General features: G+C 34.7%; 4 protein-coding genes across 5 annotated transcripts; 2 read left to right on the top strand and 2 right to left on the bottom strand.

Annotated features, from left to right (window-relative positions):
- Positions 1–4,732: 4,732 nt before the first annotated feature.
- On the bottom strand, positions 4,733–6,111 carry LOC108468917 (peroxidase 5-like). The gene is made up of 2 exons (XM_017769785.2): positions 5,794–6,111; positions 4,733–5,707 (listed from the first exon to the last, which is right to left on the bottom strand). Exons 1-2 carry the CDS (start codon positions 6,010–6,012, stop codon positions 4,922–4,924), a joined length of 1,005 nt encoding a protein of 334 aa, XP_017625274.1. The 5' UTR covers positions 6,013–6,111; the 3' UTR covers positions 4,733–4,921.
- Positions 6,112–8,397: 2,286 nt separating this feature from the next.
- Positions 8,398–9,701, top strand: LOC108469292 (peroxidase 5-like; the record flags this gene model as incomplete). Its single annotated transcript, XM_053031626.1, has 3 exons — positions 8,398–8,422; positions 8,489–8,646; positions 8,733–9,701. Coding segments are annotated over 3 exons (969 nt in total), but the record flags the coding sequence as incomplete, so codon positions are not given.
- A 340-nt stretch (positions 9,702–10,041) lies between these two features.
- LOC108469927 (ubiquitin-40S ribosomal protein S27a) lies at positions 10,042–10,821 on the top strand. The gene has a single exon (XM_017771051.2). It carries the CDS (start codon positions 10,186–10,188, stop codon positions 10,654–10,656), a length of 471 nt encoding a protein of 156 aa, XP_017626540.1. The 5' UTR covers positions 10,042–10,185; the 3' UTR covers positions 10,657–10,821.
- Positions 10,822–11,286: 465 nt separating this feature from the next.
- Positions 11,287–13,402, bottom strand: LOC108469926 (probable protein phosphatase 2C 2). 2 transcript variants are annotated; one of them, XM_017771050.2, is made up of 3 exons: positions 12,833–13,402; positions 12,470–12,670; positions 11,287–12,376 (listed from the first exon to the last, which is right to left on the bottom strand). In XM_017771050.2, exons 1-3 carry the CDS (start codon positions 13,007–13,009, stop codon positions 11,570–11,572), a joined length of 1,185 nt encoding a protein of 394 aa, XP_017626539.1. In that variant the 5' UTR covers positions 13,010–13,402; the 3' UTR covers positions 11,287–11,569. The 2 variants fall into 2 exon arrangements, with proteins under 2 accessions (XP_017626539.1, XP_052887585.1); XM_053031625.1 differs by lacking the exon at positions 12,470–12,670.
- Positions 13,403–14,177: the final 775 nt, after the last annotated feature.

Raw genomic sequence — 14,177 nt, 5'->3', positions numbered from 1 at the left:
GAGGTTTTAAATTATGTTAGACAACTTGTGCTACTTGGTTTTAAGTGAAAACGAGTAAAAGGCTTAATCGGTAAAAATACCTAATAGTCATAAGTACATGTTAGTGTGTGAATTTGATGTTGCCATAGAAGGAAAAATGATCAGCATGTCATAAAACATAAGAAAATAGGATGAAGTTTAATTTACGAGCCTTGGGGCAAAAGTGCAAATATGTGAAAGTTTAGGGGCAAAATGTAATTTTTCCAAAGTTTGAGTAAAGGGTTGTTTTGATAAATGTTGATATTAAATAAGCTAAATTTGCTATTATAGATCAAGAAGAGCGAAATTAGAGTAGATCGGGGAAAAGAAAAGTAAAGGACTAAATTGTAAAGTTTAGTCACATTTTGTATCGAGGTAAGTTTACAGTAAATAAATGCAATATTCTTTTATTTTACATTATTATTGTCAATTTCAGCATTTATATATTTATGTTATGAAAATATTTAAAGTCGAATTTAAGGTGAAGTGACAGAGGAAAAGTGTTAGAAAGCCCAGTTGAACCCTAGGAATGTTAGGATATTAGGGTTGACAGATGTAATGAAATGAGCCATGTAAGTCCATATTAGAAATATGGCTTTGGAGACAGATTGAGCCATGTAAGTCCATATTATATATGGCATTGGAGACAGAATAATTCATGTAAGTCCATGTCAAAGACATGGCATTGGCGAGATATTGATAGACAGAAGCGACCTAGTATCCTTAGTATTCCGAGTGGTTCAACGAGTCGGGATACGAAGTTAAATTACAGTGAATTAACAGCAAAGGAAAAGTAGATTATACTTATGAAAAGGAAAGGTCGTAAGAAAGAAGGTAAGGGAATAAAGAAGAAGATAGAAATTGAGAAGTAAAGAAATTTATGATGTTAGATGATATTATATATAATTATCCATTATGTTGAATGTTGTGATTTATTTGCTTCTAAGCTTACTAAGCCTAGTGCTTAATCTCTTTATTTTCTTCTTCTTAACTTTAACTAATAAACTGTACTAATTGGCCAAGTCAAAAATCTATGAAAAAATTAGTAGATAGATATATGAGTCTAGTTTCAGAAAAATTTACGGATCTTAATTTGAGTTTGAACTCAAGATATGAATTTTTAGGCGACTCACGACGCAGAATGGCAAGACATTCAAATGCTTAAATAAACAATTTAAACCTATTTAAGGGATAGAATAAGTTTAGTAATGCCTCGTGCTCGATTCTGGCAACAGTCTCGGGTAAGGAGTGTTACAGTAATGGGTCTGGTGGGTAGTTCTGATTTTAGGCCTACTATTTGGGCTTTATAACCTGGACTTTTAATGGACTGTTAAATAAATATTTATTTATTTATTTCTTTTTGTTTTATTTAATCCCGGTCAAATTTGGGCTGCTACATATGTGTTGGAAATGGTTTGATAGTGATATGAGTTTGTGCATTGAAGTTGGTTAATGATTAGGACATGGTATGAAGAAATCGGTCATAGGTATATTTGGTTGCTATGGATGTGTGTGTCTTATTAATATGCAGTATATAATGTGTTGGTACGATGTTTATATTATATATATATATATATATATATATATATATATATATATTAAATATGATATATATTTGTTATGTGTTTAACTTAAGGTATAAAATATATGTGTGACATGTATGTTATAAAAGATGGATGTATTCGGTAATTGCAATTGAAAATGGATTAATATGCTATATGAATTACATATCTTAACAAGTCACAAAATAGCTTTGCTATATCATAAATTTGATTAGCTAAAGTGGTTAATTATTGATATCAAGTTTTTGATATATGATTGGTTGTATAAACTTTGCTTAGAAGTGATAAATGATAAGCTTGCACATACGGTTAACGACGAATACATTTGATAAGTATGTATACGATATATATATATTGGTAGTTTAATATTTATGTGGCAAGTTGATATATATATTGGAATGGAATTTATACTTTTTAATTCGCTTATAAAAGCAATGTATGTTAGTATAATGTGTTTGATTGGGTATATAATTATATATGGTTGATGGATATGATTTGGTAATTGGTTTATTTTGGTAAACATGCAGTTTTGATAATGGTGTGATTTATTGAGGTTAAGATTACGACGGAATAGATGCCTATTTGATTAATTAGACATATGAAGTTAAACGTGATAGTATGCATTCATGATTTGGATATGTAATGAAAAAAAGAATTTGGTTATGAGTTTAATATTCGATTCTCATGTCTTCTTATGATGTTGACTGAATATAAATTTGGAGGTTATATGATTTATTGAATCAAAGTAAGAAAGTTTGTTATGAATTGTATTTATTTGGTAATGCCTCGTAATCCCATTCATGCGATGGATACGAGTTAGGGGTGTTACAAGGGTGGTCAAGAAAGAGCAGTTTGGTTAAAAGGGTGGGGAATGTGCGGATTATGGATTGGGAAGCACCTCCTTGTGTCACGGACTTAGGATGCGCAACCCATGACACTTGTGATTGGATGAAATTTAATGTGGCTTGGGTTTCTTTAGATGAAAGAGCGGGTTGCGGAGGGGTGTTGCAGGACGAGAAAGGGTTGTTTCAGCTCTATTTTCAGGCAACTGTGCAGTTAGGGGTTTGGAAATGGTGGTACTGATGGCTACAAAAGTAGCAATAGAGATGTTTTCAAGTTTGTTTCATAAGGTGCAACTTCCTTTGATTATAGAGTTTGATTTGAATACGGTCACGAATTGGTTGAAATATAGAAGTCTTCGTCCATGGTCGCTAATTAAGTTGTTTGCGGGAATTGAATATGGATGTAGACATTTTACTGAAATCCAGTATGCAGTCACTAATCACAAAAAAATGGAATGCAGAAACTTTAGCAAAGGCAAGCATGTCAAGGAAAAATTTCTTCAAAGCTGCTTGGTGATTTGCTGCTGAAGCAGAATGGATGATGCTGGGTTGGTTTGTTGTTTTCTGCAGCAGAGTACTAGGGGGAAGTCTGTTGTTGAAGTTATTTTTGTCTGCTAAGTGGTAATTGCTAGGTTGTTTTGTTTTATTCGTTTTTTTTTTAAAAAAACTGTGATTGAAGTTGTTTGGATTGTTCTCAATAATCCTTTTTGTATTTCACTGGCTTTGCAAAAAAAAAATTATTAATATATCTAATAATCTTAACTATTGTTGGTTAAGAGAATTTTTAAAAATATTAAAGTCTAAGAACATATGATGTCTAGAACTTAGAAAAATTATATATATATATATATATATATATATTCAAAATAAAACCATCAAATAAACAAATAAAATAACTAGTTTAATGATAACTGAAAATCGATCCATGGTCACATATTATTATGAATTTTAAGCTTTGATTAACGAAGGTGATTAATAATATTATGAAAATCTATCAATTTATAAGATTAAAGTTAATCTATTACCATTCGGACATAATCATCAAGCAATTATCAAATAGCATATATTAAGAAAAAATATTTTTTTATGAAGAAAAATCTAAACATTTGATGTGATAAGTAAATTTATCTCAATTTCTTATCTTTTGAGAAAGTTTCAATAGCAACTTCTAAGTAGTCCATAAAATTGCATTTGATCAAGATCAAAATTAGGATCAAATCTTTTATGTCCTTAAAATATACAAATTAAACAAAAGCATCGTAATTAAATAAGAATTAAAATAATAATAATCTAAATATCAAACATTAAATAACAACTCCCTCCAAATTTTTGCATCTTGCGTTTAAAGCTTCAAATAAAAACTCCCTCTTCCAATTTGCTTTTATTGTATTTGCTTGAATAAATAAAATTATTACTGATCTTTACAGATACATTCTTACTTGCTGTTTCTATTAATTACTCTTTTTTAAGTAAATTTTGTTTTTATAGATCTTGACAACCTTATGATTTCTTTCCTTATTTTGAGGAAGAACAAACACTTTAGTGGTGTTTTTTTCTATCATCAATGTCACTAGCAAAATCACTGTCACAAAATCCCAAAAGTTGAAAGTCATGAGAAGATTAATAGAATAACCCAAAATTCAATCGTACCTTTTAGGTAATGAAAAATCCTTTTAGCAGCCTTCATGTGAGCTGAGGAAGGAGCAACTAAAATATGCATTAATAACAAGTCTACACAAGCACTCGTGAAAAATCCTGTGTTCCATGATTGAAGCAAACATATAGACATAAGATATCATTTTATTAGGGAGCATATTGCCAAGAAGGAAGTGGAGTTTAAGTTTGTAAAGACTAAAGATCAAGTGGCGGATATTGTTACAAAATCTCTAAAGGTTGAAGGTTTTCGAAGAGTGCGTGAAAATTTTGGCGTAATCAAGAAATATTCAAATTAAGGGGAAGTGTAGAATATTATAATTTGTAACATTCTAGAATACATTTGCTCATTAATGAATGTATTAGAGTAGATATATCTAATACTCATGCATGTACTTAACTAGGATACACGAATATGTTGAAACCAATAGTCACTTACAACTATATAAATAGTTGTATGTGATAAAGTATAGTAAGAAAGAATAAAAGAAGACAAAGTTTAATACAAAGTGAGTTTATTTCTTTCCTAAAAAGCTGTTTCTCTTCCACCTCCTTCCAATGGCTTAAAAAATTATAAAATTAACAAAATGAATACATATAACCTTCTTTGATTTAATTGAAAGAAATTGACAGACATGTGAATACATCACTTCATAGAAATGGTTTATACTTGATTAAAATAATGTGAAAATAATGATTTACATTTAAATGAACAACTATAGTTGTAAGTAGCTGTTAGTGAAACAAAATGAATGAATGAAAAGAATGGTAATTAAACAAATTAAATAAGCAAGTATGGGTTTGAAAGATATATAGGTAGGAGTAGGAGTCGTTTCAAGTAACATATCAGTTGGGCACACTGCAAATTCTCCTTATTTCACCTTGTGCTCCAGTGATAACATCAAGGGAACCCATATGCACCATTGCCTTGCCGAACTTTTTAGCCCATGCTGCACCGTGCTTCACATTGTTCAACACCAACGCGGAGGTCAAGGAACTGTCCATCAATGTCTGGTCAGAGGTGAGCAAACCACGACGACCCCTCAGTTCAGTGTAGTACTTGTTGTCCAGGCGATTGGGTGTGACACTGTCCAGTGGCACTGTGGTTGGATCCCCTCCAGCACCAGCCGCAGATGTTGGGGGTGGGCACTTGGTTTTCAAAAAGGCAGCGTACTTAGGATCAAGAGAAGGATCTTGGGCATGAGTGGCGTTAAAAGAGTAGAGCCGGTTGGAAAAGGAAGAGCAATGCGAGACACCAATGGAGTGTGCCCCAGATAATGTCACCATCTCATCCACTGACATTCCTTTCCTTGCGAAAAGTTGAGCAATTTGTTGTGCGTTGAAGGATGGCGGAGGCAGGTTTTGTGTTACTTCGTCGATAATAGAGACCCGGCCATCCCGGCGGCCCGTGGGAACGGCGTAATAAATCCCTCCAGCTTTGTAGGTGCTGTCACGGGCAGCGAATGCGATTATGTCCGCACAAGACACGGTTCCTGGACATTGTGCCTCGATTTGGGCTTTGGCCTCATCAATCACCTCGAAGCCTCGCAAACTTGGGTTATTAGCAGGGTGGTCCATCTCTGCTGGCGGGTTTCCGGGCACGGACCTTAGAAGGATGGAAGCATCACAACCCTGAATTTGCATGCAAAAAGTAGAGTTAGAGGAGGAAACATGATGAGTCAATCTATCAATTATTAAGCAAATGAGCGTATACATACCCTGACGAAGCAGTCATGGAAATACATTCGGATGAGACCAGCAGCTATGCCAGGATTAAGTGACACCGCTTTGTTTACAGCTTTTCTCACAATGGTCTCTGCGGATGGACAAGTCTGTGTATAGAAGCCGACCTTCAAAGATGCAGAAGCCACGGTTGAGCAGCCAAGCATGAAGGAAAGCAAGGCAATAATGAGAAAATTAGAGCACAAAAAAGTCATTGTTCCTGATATATATAATATAGTAGAAGAAAAACTTAGAAATTAAATGGAAAGGGCTGAGGATCAGAATATGGTGGTTTGTGAAGTTGGAATTGAAAGGTTAATGAGAGTGGAGATGTTGGGTGGAGTATTTATATATAGCCATAGGTGGAGTTGGTGGTGATTACTTGTTGGAACCAAAAACGTGTGTAGTTTTAGCTGTAAGCTTGAAAGCATAGCTTGAGGTTGAAGTGTTCCTTTGTTTTGAACCATTCAGTGGGATGCAGCAGCTTCTTTGTATTCAGACATACATATAGTACTTCATCTCCTTAATATCATATATATATATATATATATTTTTTTTTTTCAGCTCTGACCAAGCCTTCAATTCTCTATTCTAAATTATTGCAACTTGCTGCCTTAAGAGAGTTATGGGGTTTCGCTAGCTGTAATATTATTTTAATGGTAAATTTATATAGAACACCGCCTGCATATTCCTACTCATGTAAATGTTTTTTCTTTTCATTTTTGGCTGCTACTAAAATTGATGCATATCTGTAATTTGTTTTGATTTGTCAATTTTCTTTATGATTATTGTTTTTGTTCATCCTTCAAATAGATTATGCACATTGTTGCAGACATTCATGACTTGCAAAAATTATTACTAGTTGACATCTACATATATAGCTAATTTACTTTTTCTTTTTCCAATTTTGGTTAATAATAAATGTTTCAACATTTTAATTTTTAGTTTCTTAATAGTGGCACAAAGGGGTGATTGCATGTCACTACTTGTCATCTACATAATAGTGAGTCAGGTTGAAATTAAATTGTATATTTTTGTGATAATAAAAATACAATTTTATTATTTTAATGTTTATATCTTTATAATTTTTAAATGATTATGTAACAACCTATTTTTCAGTGGTGTCGGAAACAGTAGTTTCGGGGCCACCAAATCTGATGAGTAAGTTCGTATTATTATTTAATATTTACGAGTCAAATGTGATGTTTTTTTAAAAAAAGATTTTTGATTTGATAATTTATGTTATATAAGTGGTTTATTAAGTTCAAGTGGTTTTAGAAAATAAGGTAACGAGACCTTATTTTTATAAATCGAGTCGTAAATATTTTTATAAATATTTACGGAGTGTAATTAAGGTGGTGTTAAAGTTTCATTAAGAAATTTTAACGTTTCGATAGTTAATTAAAAGAAAAGGACCAAATTGAAAAAATAAAAATACCTTCCTCCGTTCTCAGAATCAGACTCGTAAATATTTTTAATAAATATTTACTAAGCTAGTTGTGTAGTTAATTAGATTTTGGTTAAGTGAATTTACTTGAATTAAAAGTAATTAGGTATAAAGGCTAAATTACATATAGGTTTGAAAGTTGAATCATAGATTAAAGAATAATTAAAGGGACTAAAGAAGAAATTACACCATTATTCTTTAATGAGGCGACATAAGGTGTAAAATTATTATTATATATATGACTAATAAATTAAAATTAATATATATATATATATATTATAATATGTTTAATATTTAAGTAAATATATATATTATAGTAATAAAAGAAATAAAGAAAGATAAAAGAAAAAGGAAACATAAAGAAAGAAAAAGAACTCATGACTTAGGGTTTCAAAGTTTCAAGTTGAATTGGTTAGTTAATTTAGTTTATTTTCTTATAATTTTTATGTTTTTGGAGTTCCGGTATTAAGTACTACCCAACTTATGTCGAAGTTAGCAACTATTGAGTTTGTAAATGTTGTTAATGTTGAATAATTTAGTATTAGGGGTTAAATTGATAGATTTTTAAGCTAGAAATAAAAAGGGATTAAATTGTAGAATAAATGGTAAGTTTTGAGCAATAGGGACTAAATTGTAAAAAATTAAAAATTTAGAGATTAAAGTGAAAATAGGGAGTTAAATTTATTTTGAAGTGGAATTTTTATGAAAATATAGAATTTACCATAACTCTATTACAGTTTGAGAAAACCCATAACTCTCGTTGCAATAATTTAGAATAGACAGTTGAAAGGCTTGGTCAGAGCTGAATATATATATATATGATATTAAAGAGATGAAGTAATATATGTGTCTGAATCTGAAGTTTTCTTCGTCTTCACTCACAAAGAAGCTGCTGCATGCCTCTGAATGGTTCAAAACAAGGGAACACTTCAGCCTCAAGCTATGCTTTCAAGCTTACAGCTAACACTACACACGTTCTCGGTTCCAACAAGTAATCACCACCAACCCCACCTATGGCTATATATAAATATACTCCATCCAACATCTCCACTCTCACAACCTTCCAATCCCAACTGCACAAACCACCATTTTCTGATCCCCGGCCCTTTCCATTCTACTTTTAATTTGCTTTCATTTAATTTTTAAGTTTTTCTTCTGCTGTATTATATATATATCAGGCACAATGACACTGTTATGCTCGAAATTTCACATTATTGCCTTTCTCTCCTTCATGCTTGGCTGCTCAACCGTGGCTTCTGCATCTTTGAAGGTCGGCTTCTATACACAAACTTGTCCATCCGCAGAGACCATTGTGAGAAAAGCTGTAAACAAAGCGGTGTCACTTAATCCTGGCATAGCTGCTGGTCTCATCCGAATGTATTTCCATGACTGCTTCGTCAGGGTATGTATACGCTCATTTGCTTAATAATTGATAGATTGACTCATCATGTTTCCTCCTCTAACTCTACTTTCTGCATGCAAATTCAGGGTTGTGATGCTTCCGTCCTTCTAAGGTCCGTGCCCGGAAACCCCCCAGCAGAGATGGACCACCCTGCTAATAACCCAAGTTTGCGAGGCTTCGAGGTGATTGATGAGGCCAAAGCCCAAATCGAGGCACAATGTCCAGGAACCGTGTCTTGTGCGGACATAATCTCATTCGCTGCCCGTGAGAGCACCTACAAAGCTGGAGGGATTTATTACGCCATTCCCTCCGGCCGCCGGGATGGCCAGGTCTCCATTATCGACGAAGTAACACAAAACCTGCCCCCGCCATCCTTTAACGCACAACAAATTGCTCAACTTTTCGCAAGGAAAGGGATGTCAGTGGATGAGATGGTGACATTATCGGGGGCACACTCCATTGGTGTCTCGCATTGCTCTTCCATTTCCAACCGACTCTACTCTTTTAACGCCACTCATGCCCAAGACCCTTCTCTTGATCCTAACTACGCTGCCTTTTTGAAAACCAAGTGCCCACCCCCAACATCTGCGGCTGGTGCTGGAGGGGATCCAACCACAGTGCCACTTGACAGTGTCACACCCAATCGCCTGGACAACAAGTACTACACTGAACTGAGGGGTCGTCGTGGTTTGCTCACCTCCGACCAGACATTGATGGACAGTTCCTTGACCTCCGCGTTGGTGTTGAACAATGTGAGGCACGGTGCAGCCTGGGCTAAAAAGTTTGGCAAGGCAATGGTGCGTATGGGTTCCCTTGATGTTCTCACAGGTGCACAAGGTGAAATCAGGAGAATTTGCAGTGCGCCCAATTGATCTGTTACTTGAAACGACTCCTACTCCTACCTATATATCTTGCAAACCCATACTTGCTTTTTGTTTAATTACCATTTTTTTCATTCATTCATTTTGTTTCACCAATAACTCCTTACAACTACAGTTGTTGATTTAAATGTAAATCTTTATTTTCAACTGTTATTCTGCTATTGAATCTAAACATATTATCACATGTGTAATATTATGTTTGTTTATTATTCAAATAATACTCACAAAAAAGTCAACACATTTTAATTAACGGATTTAAGTATTGTCATTTGATTCAAACTAAAATTTCAAATTTTGAAAAGTTTAAAAATTAAAAGTGATCAAATTGAATAATAAGAATCAAATCCGCAACTTATACACAATACATGAATAATAGCAGAATTTGATCTAATGGTTTTAAATGCTACCCTTTTAAGTCAATACTGAAATTTCAAATTTTAAAAAGTGAAGGAATTAAATTTTACTAAATTAGATTATAGAGATTAAATTCATAACTTATTCGTACTACAGGGACTAATAATAGAATTTGATCGAAATGAATATGTGCATTGTGACAGTATAAAACCCACTCTTTCTCTCATAAAAAAGCCCTAGCCGACACCTTCAATAACCCATTTTCCTCTGCTTCTTCAGCTGAGGCAAACCGTAGCCACTAAGAATGCAGATCTTCGTGAAAACCCTAACGGGGAAGACCATAACCCTAGAGGTCGAGTCTTCCGACACCATCGACAATGTCAAAGCCAAGATCCAAGACAAAGAAGGCATCCCCCCGGACCAACAACGCCTCATCTTCGCCGGTAAGCAACTCGAAGATGGCCGCACCCTAGCCGACTACAACATCCAAAAGGAATCCACTCTCCACCTTGTTCTCCGTCTCAGGGGTGGCGCCAAGAAGAGGAAGAAGAAGACCTACACCAAGCCTAAGAAGATCAAGCACAAGAAGAAGAAGGTCAAGCTCGCCGTGCTCCAGTTCTACAAGGTCGATGAATCCGGCAAGGTTCAGAGGCTGAGGAAAGAGTGCCCCAATGCTGAGTGTGGGGCTGGCACTTTCATGGCTAACCATTTTGATAGGCACTATTGCGGTAAGTGTGGACTCACTTATGTTTACCAAAAGGCTGGTGGCGATTGAGTTTCCATCTTTAGCTTGTCGATCTTTTGTTAGTATGAGAGACGGGATTTTAATTTCCAATTATCGTTCGACTGTTTAATTTTTTATTATGTTTTATCATGTTACGATACTTGGGATATGATTATCAATTTTAGCTTTTCTGAATCTAAGTAAGGGCATTTTACAGATTATTGTTTGGTTGATGATTGTTGATTTGGTGATCTTTCTTTGCTCATGTTATGTTGTTCTGTGTTCATTTCCAATTCCCAGTTTTTAGAAAATTTAAACCCAACATTGGATTAGACCTGTGTCTTCATGTTGGGTTTTTAAGTTGTATGTCAATGAAGATGCTTCTGATTGCATAATGGTTGGATTGATGATATGGTATGTAAAGCATATATGAGTTTTCAGGGTAAAACTCAGTCATGAAAATTTCAACTTCCAGGAAACATGTGCTTGTTGAATGTCAATGGATGGGAATAATTTGATAAAAGCGCGCTATGGAAATTGTTAACATGCATGAACATGCATGGTCTGCAATCTTTGGTGTTTCTATGAAATTGTTCTGTGAGTAGAAAAAAATTTTAAGTTTCATAGTACTTCAACCCGTGCTTGTCTGTTTATGATGAGGAAAGATGATGCAGTAGCATGTAAAAATCAAAACTTGAGACCTTTATTGACGATAATATGTACATACAATCTCACGAATGAACAAGGGCAACCACCCTGGATTTTAAGGAAAAAAAGAATCCATAAATGATAGCATCTCTACACCACCATCCTCTGTGTACATCTGCCCATAATCCACCACAAAAACATCCCCTGCAAAACTTCTAGCTGCTTTTTTTTTTTTTTTTGTAGCTCTAACTGAAGCAGCCGAAAACAGTAATGATAATAATGTAAACCCTATTGAACTTTCAAATCCTATTTATATTCACCACTTGGCATTGGCATCCAATAAACTCCTCAAGCTACACAGGGCTTCTGCTGATAAGCTGCAACACCTCAATCTTCTTGGCCTAGCAGATGATTGTTCCAGGTGATCGGATGAAGAAAAGCATACAACGATCACGGTGAGATTATCGAATGTGTTGCAACGTAAGGCCTCCATCACGAGGTCTCTAGCGCATTGTTCGGGATCATCGTGCCGCCGTAATCCTTTTCGAACTATGCTAACTGCATGCTGACTCGACATAACATCCCAAATCCCATCACACCCAATGATGAGGAATTCATCGTCTTCTGTTAGAACCACCTGTCGAAACTCTGGCTCTGCAATGAGAGGCGACGAAGAACCCTTGGGGAACTTCATGTCCCAATCCCCCAAGGCTCTGGAAACCGATAGAACGCCATTGAGATACCCATCATCTATAAACCCACCCAGATCTTCTACTCTCCTCCGTTCTGATGGATATATAGGTCTGTGATCTTCAGACATATCGACTGCTTCCCCTTTTCGGCATAGCACTGCTCGGCAATCACCAGCATTAGCCACCATTAGATGCCTTCCAAATATCATAGCAACAAGAGCTGTAGTGCCCGAAGAGCTATTCACAGTACAATCATCAGCAAGAGCAAGATCAGCAAGAAGAAACGATTTACTAAGGGAATTCTCAACCCCTTCCATGAAAACATCATCAAATTCACAAGTCCGAGGAAAATCGACATCTTCGAAAAAGAATCTAAGAGCATGTTTCCTTACATAAGCAGCTGCTTCAGGACCTCCATGACCATCAAACACCTGAAAAAAAAAACCCTAAATTAATTTACAAAATCATATCAAATTCAAGCAGGCAGTAGCAGCAAAACACAAAGCCAAGATTGCAATTATTACCCCATAAAAAGCACTAGGCTTAGGGAACTTGAAAAGGGGACCCAAATGCGAAGATAGATCATCAATTCTAATATGTTCATCTTCCATGTATCTCCTAGGTCCAATATCAGCAAAACTACCTGAACGAATGTCCGGAACAAATTGCACCACCGTAGTAGTTTCAATACTCGGATCTGTGATTTTTTCCACAGATTTCACATCCTGAAATACCAATCACTCTTAAAATTAAAATCATATGCTCTCTAGTTTAAATCTCAACCATACCAAATCCTACTCATCAACCACACAAATCTAATGTTTAAAATTCAAGATCTTTACAAACATTAAAAAAAGAGGGGGGGGAACGGAAAGAGAAAGACTAACCAGTTGAGGTGTGGGTAAATCGGCGGGAAGGCCAACTTTTCCGAGCTTGGGTGAAGAAACCGGCGATGAAATCGCAACAATTTCATCAATCTCCTCGATGTTACTTCCTTTACCAAAATATGGAACATCTAACACCGGCACCCTTTGTTGACAAACAACCTCAGCTTCCGCTACCATCTTTGTTTTGTTTCTCTTCAGACAATTACCATAACCCAAACACACACACAAAAACAACCGCCGCAACAAAGCTGCAACTCTTCGAACTCGATTTAGATTTTTTCTTGTTCTAGCGATCTGTAACTGTTTTTTTTTTTTTTTTTTTTTGGATTAGCGAGAAAGTGAATTAAGTAATGGGGGGTTGAATTGGTATATAAAAGGAAGGGGGAGAAAGAGGAACGAACCGGGAATTGGGAAAACGGGTTAAAAGAAATGGGGGGTTTGGTCAACACGTGTAAGTGGTAATAACCTTTTGATATTGTGTGGAATGGATCCGTTGTCACCCACGCACCCAAAAAGTAGCTTTGCCTTGACGGACACGTGATCATCCTTTTGGTTTTTCACGTCCACGCGTCACTCCCACATCACACCCCACCTCTCTCTCTCTCTCTCTTTTTATAATTGTAATTTTCGAGTCAAAGTTAATTCGAATCTTATCTAACTTTAAACATATATGAATTCATTTTTTTTAATTAAAAATCTGATTTATTTTAAATTTTGAAATAATCAGTCAATTTTATATTATTTCTATCATATTTTAGGAGAAAAGAAATGAATATTTTAGGTCTTAATCATTAATTTATATCAATTTTGGATTTCCATATCTTCATAAATCTTTTATTAATTATATACGTAATTATATATTTTCATTAATTATTTTTAATTTTTAATATTATATTTAAGCTCTTAATTAAATTAATGACACCAACCAATCAAACATCAAGACTAAAATACCCTTTTACTTACAAAATAAAATTATTACAACAACATTTTGTTTGGTTTTTTTATAAATATCTAATTTATTTTAATTTTTAATTGGAAAATGTACCATATAAAATTGTGATAACAATGCATGAATAAATTACGTGAGATAAATATTTGTCCAATAATTACGTGTACTGATTATATGGCGGAAGACGTAGCTTCGTTGGAAAATGACTGATTCATCCTTCGCGTAGCTACCACAGCTTGACCACTTTGATTAAGGAAAGCATTGGTGGGCTTAGAATGAAAAATAAGTAACAGTTAACGTTATTTTCGTTCAATTATATTTATTAATTTATCAAACGAAAGTAATGGTATTTCTTTAAATTTTAATTAAATTAACCTTAATTATTTATTATCGTAT

Source organism: Gossypium arboreum, chromosome 8 (assembly GCF_025698485.1).
Source record: "Gossypium arboreum isolate Shixiya-1 chromosome 8, ASM2569848v2, whole genome shotgun sequence".
Classification (NCBI taxonomy): Eukaryota; Viridiplantae; Streptophyta; class Magnoliopsida; order Malvales; family Malvaceae; genus Gossypium; species Gossypium arboreum.
Note: the sequence above shows the minus strand (reverse complement) of the source record. Positions and strands in the feature narration are given on the sequence as shown.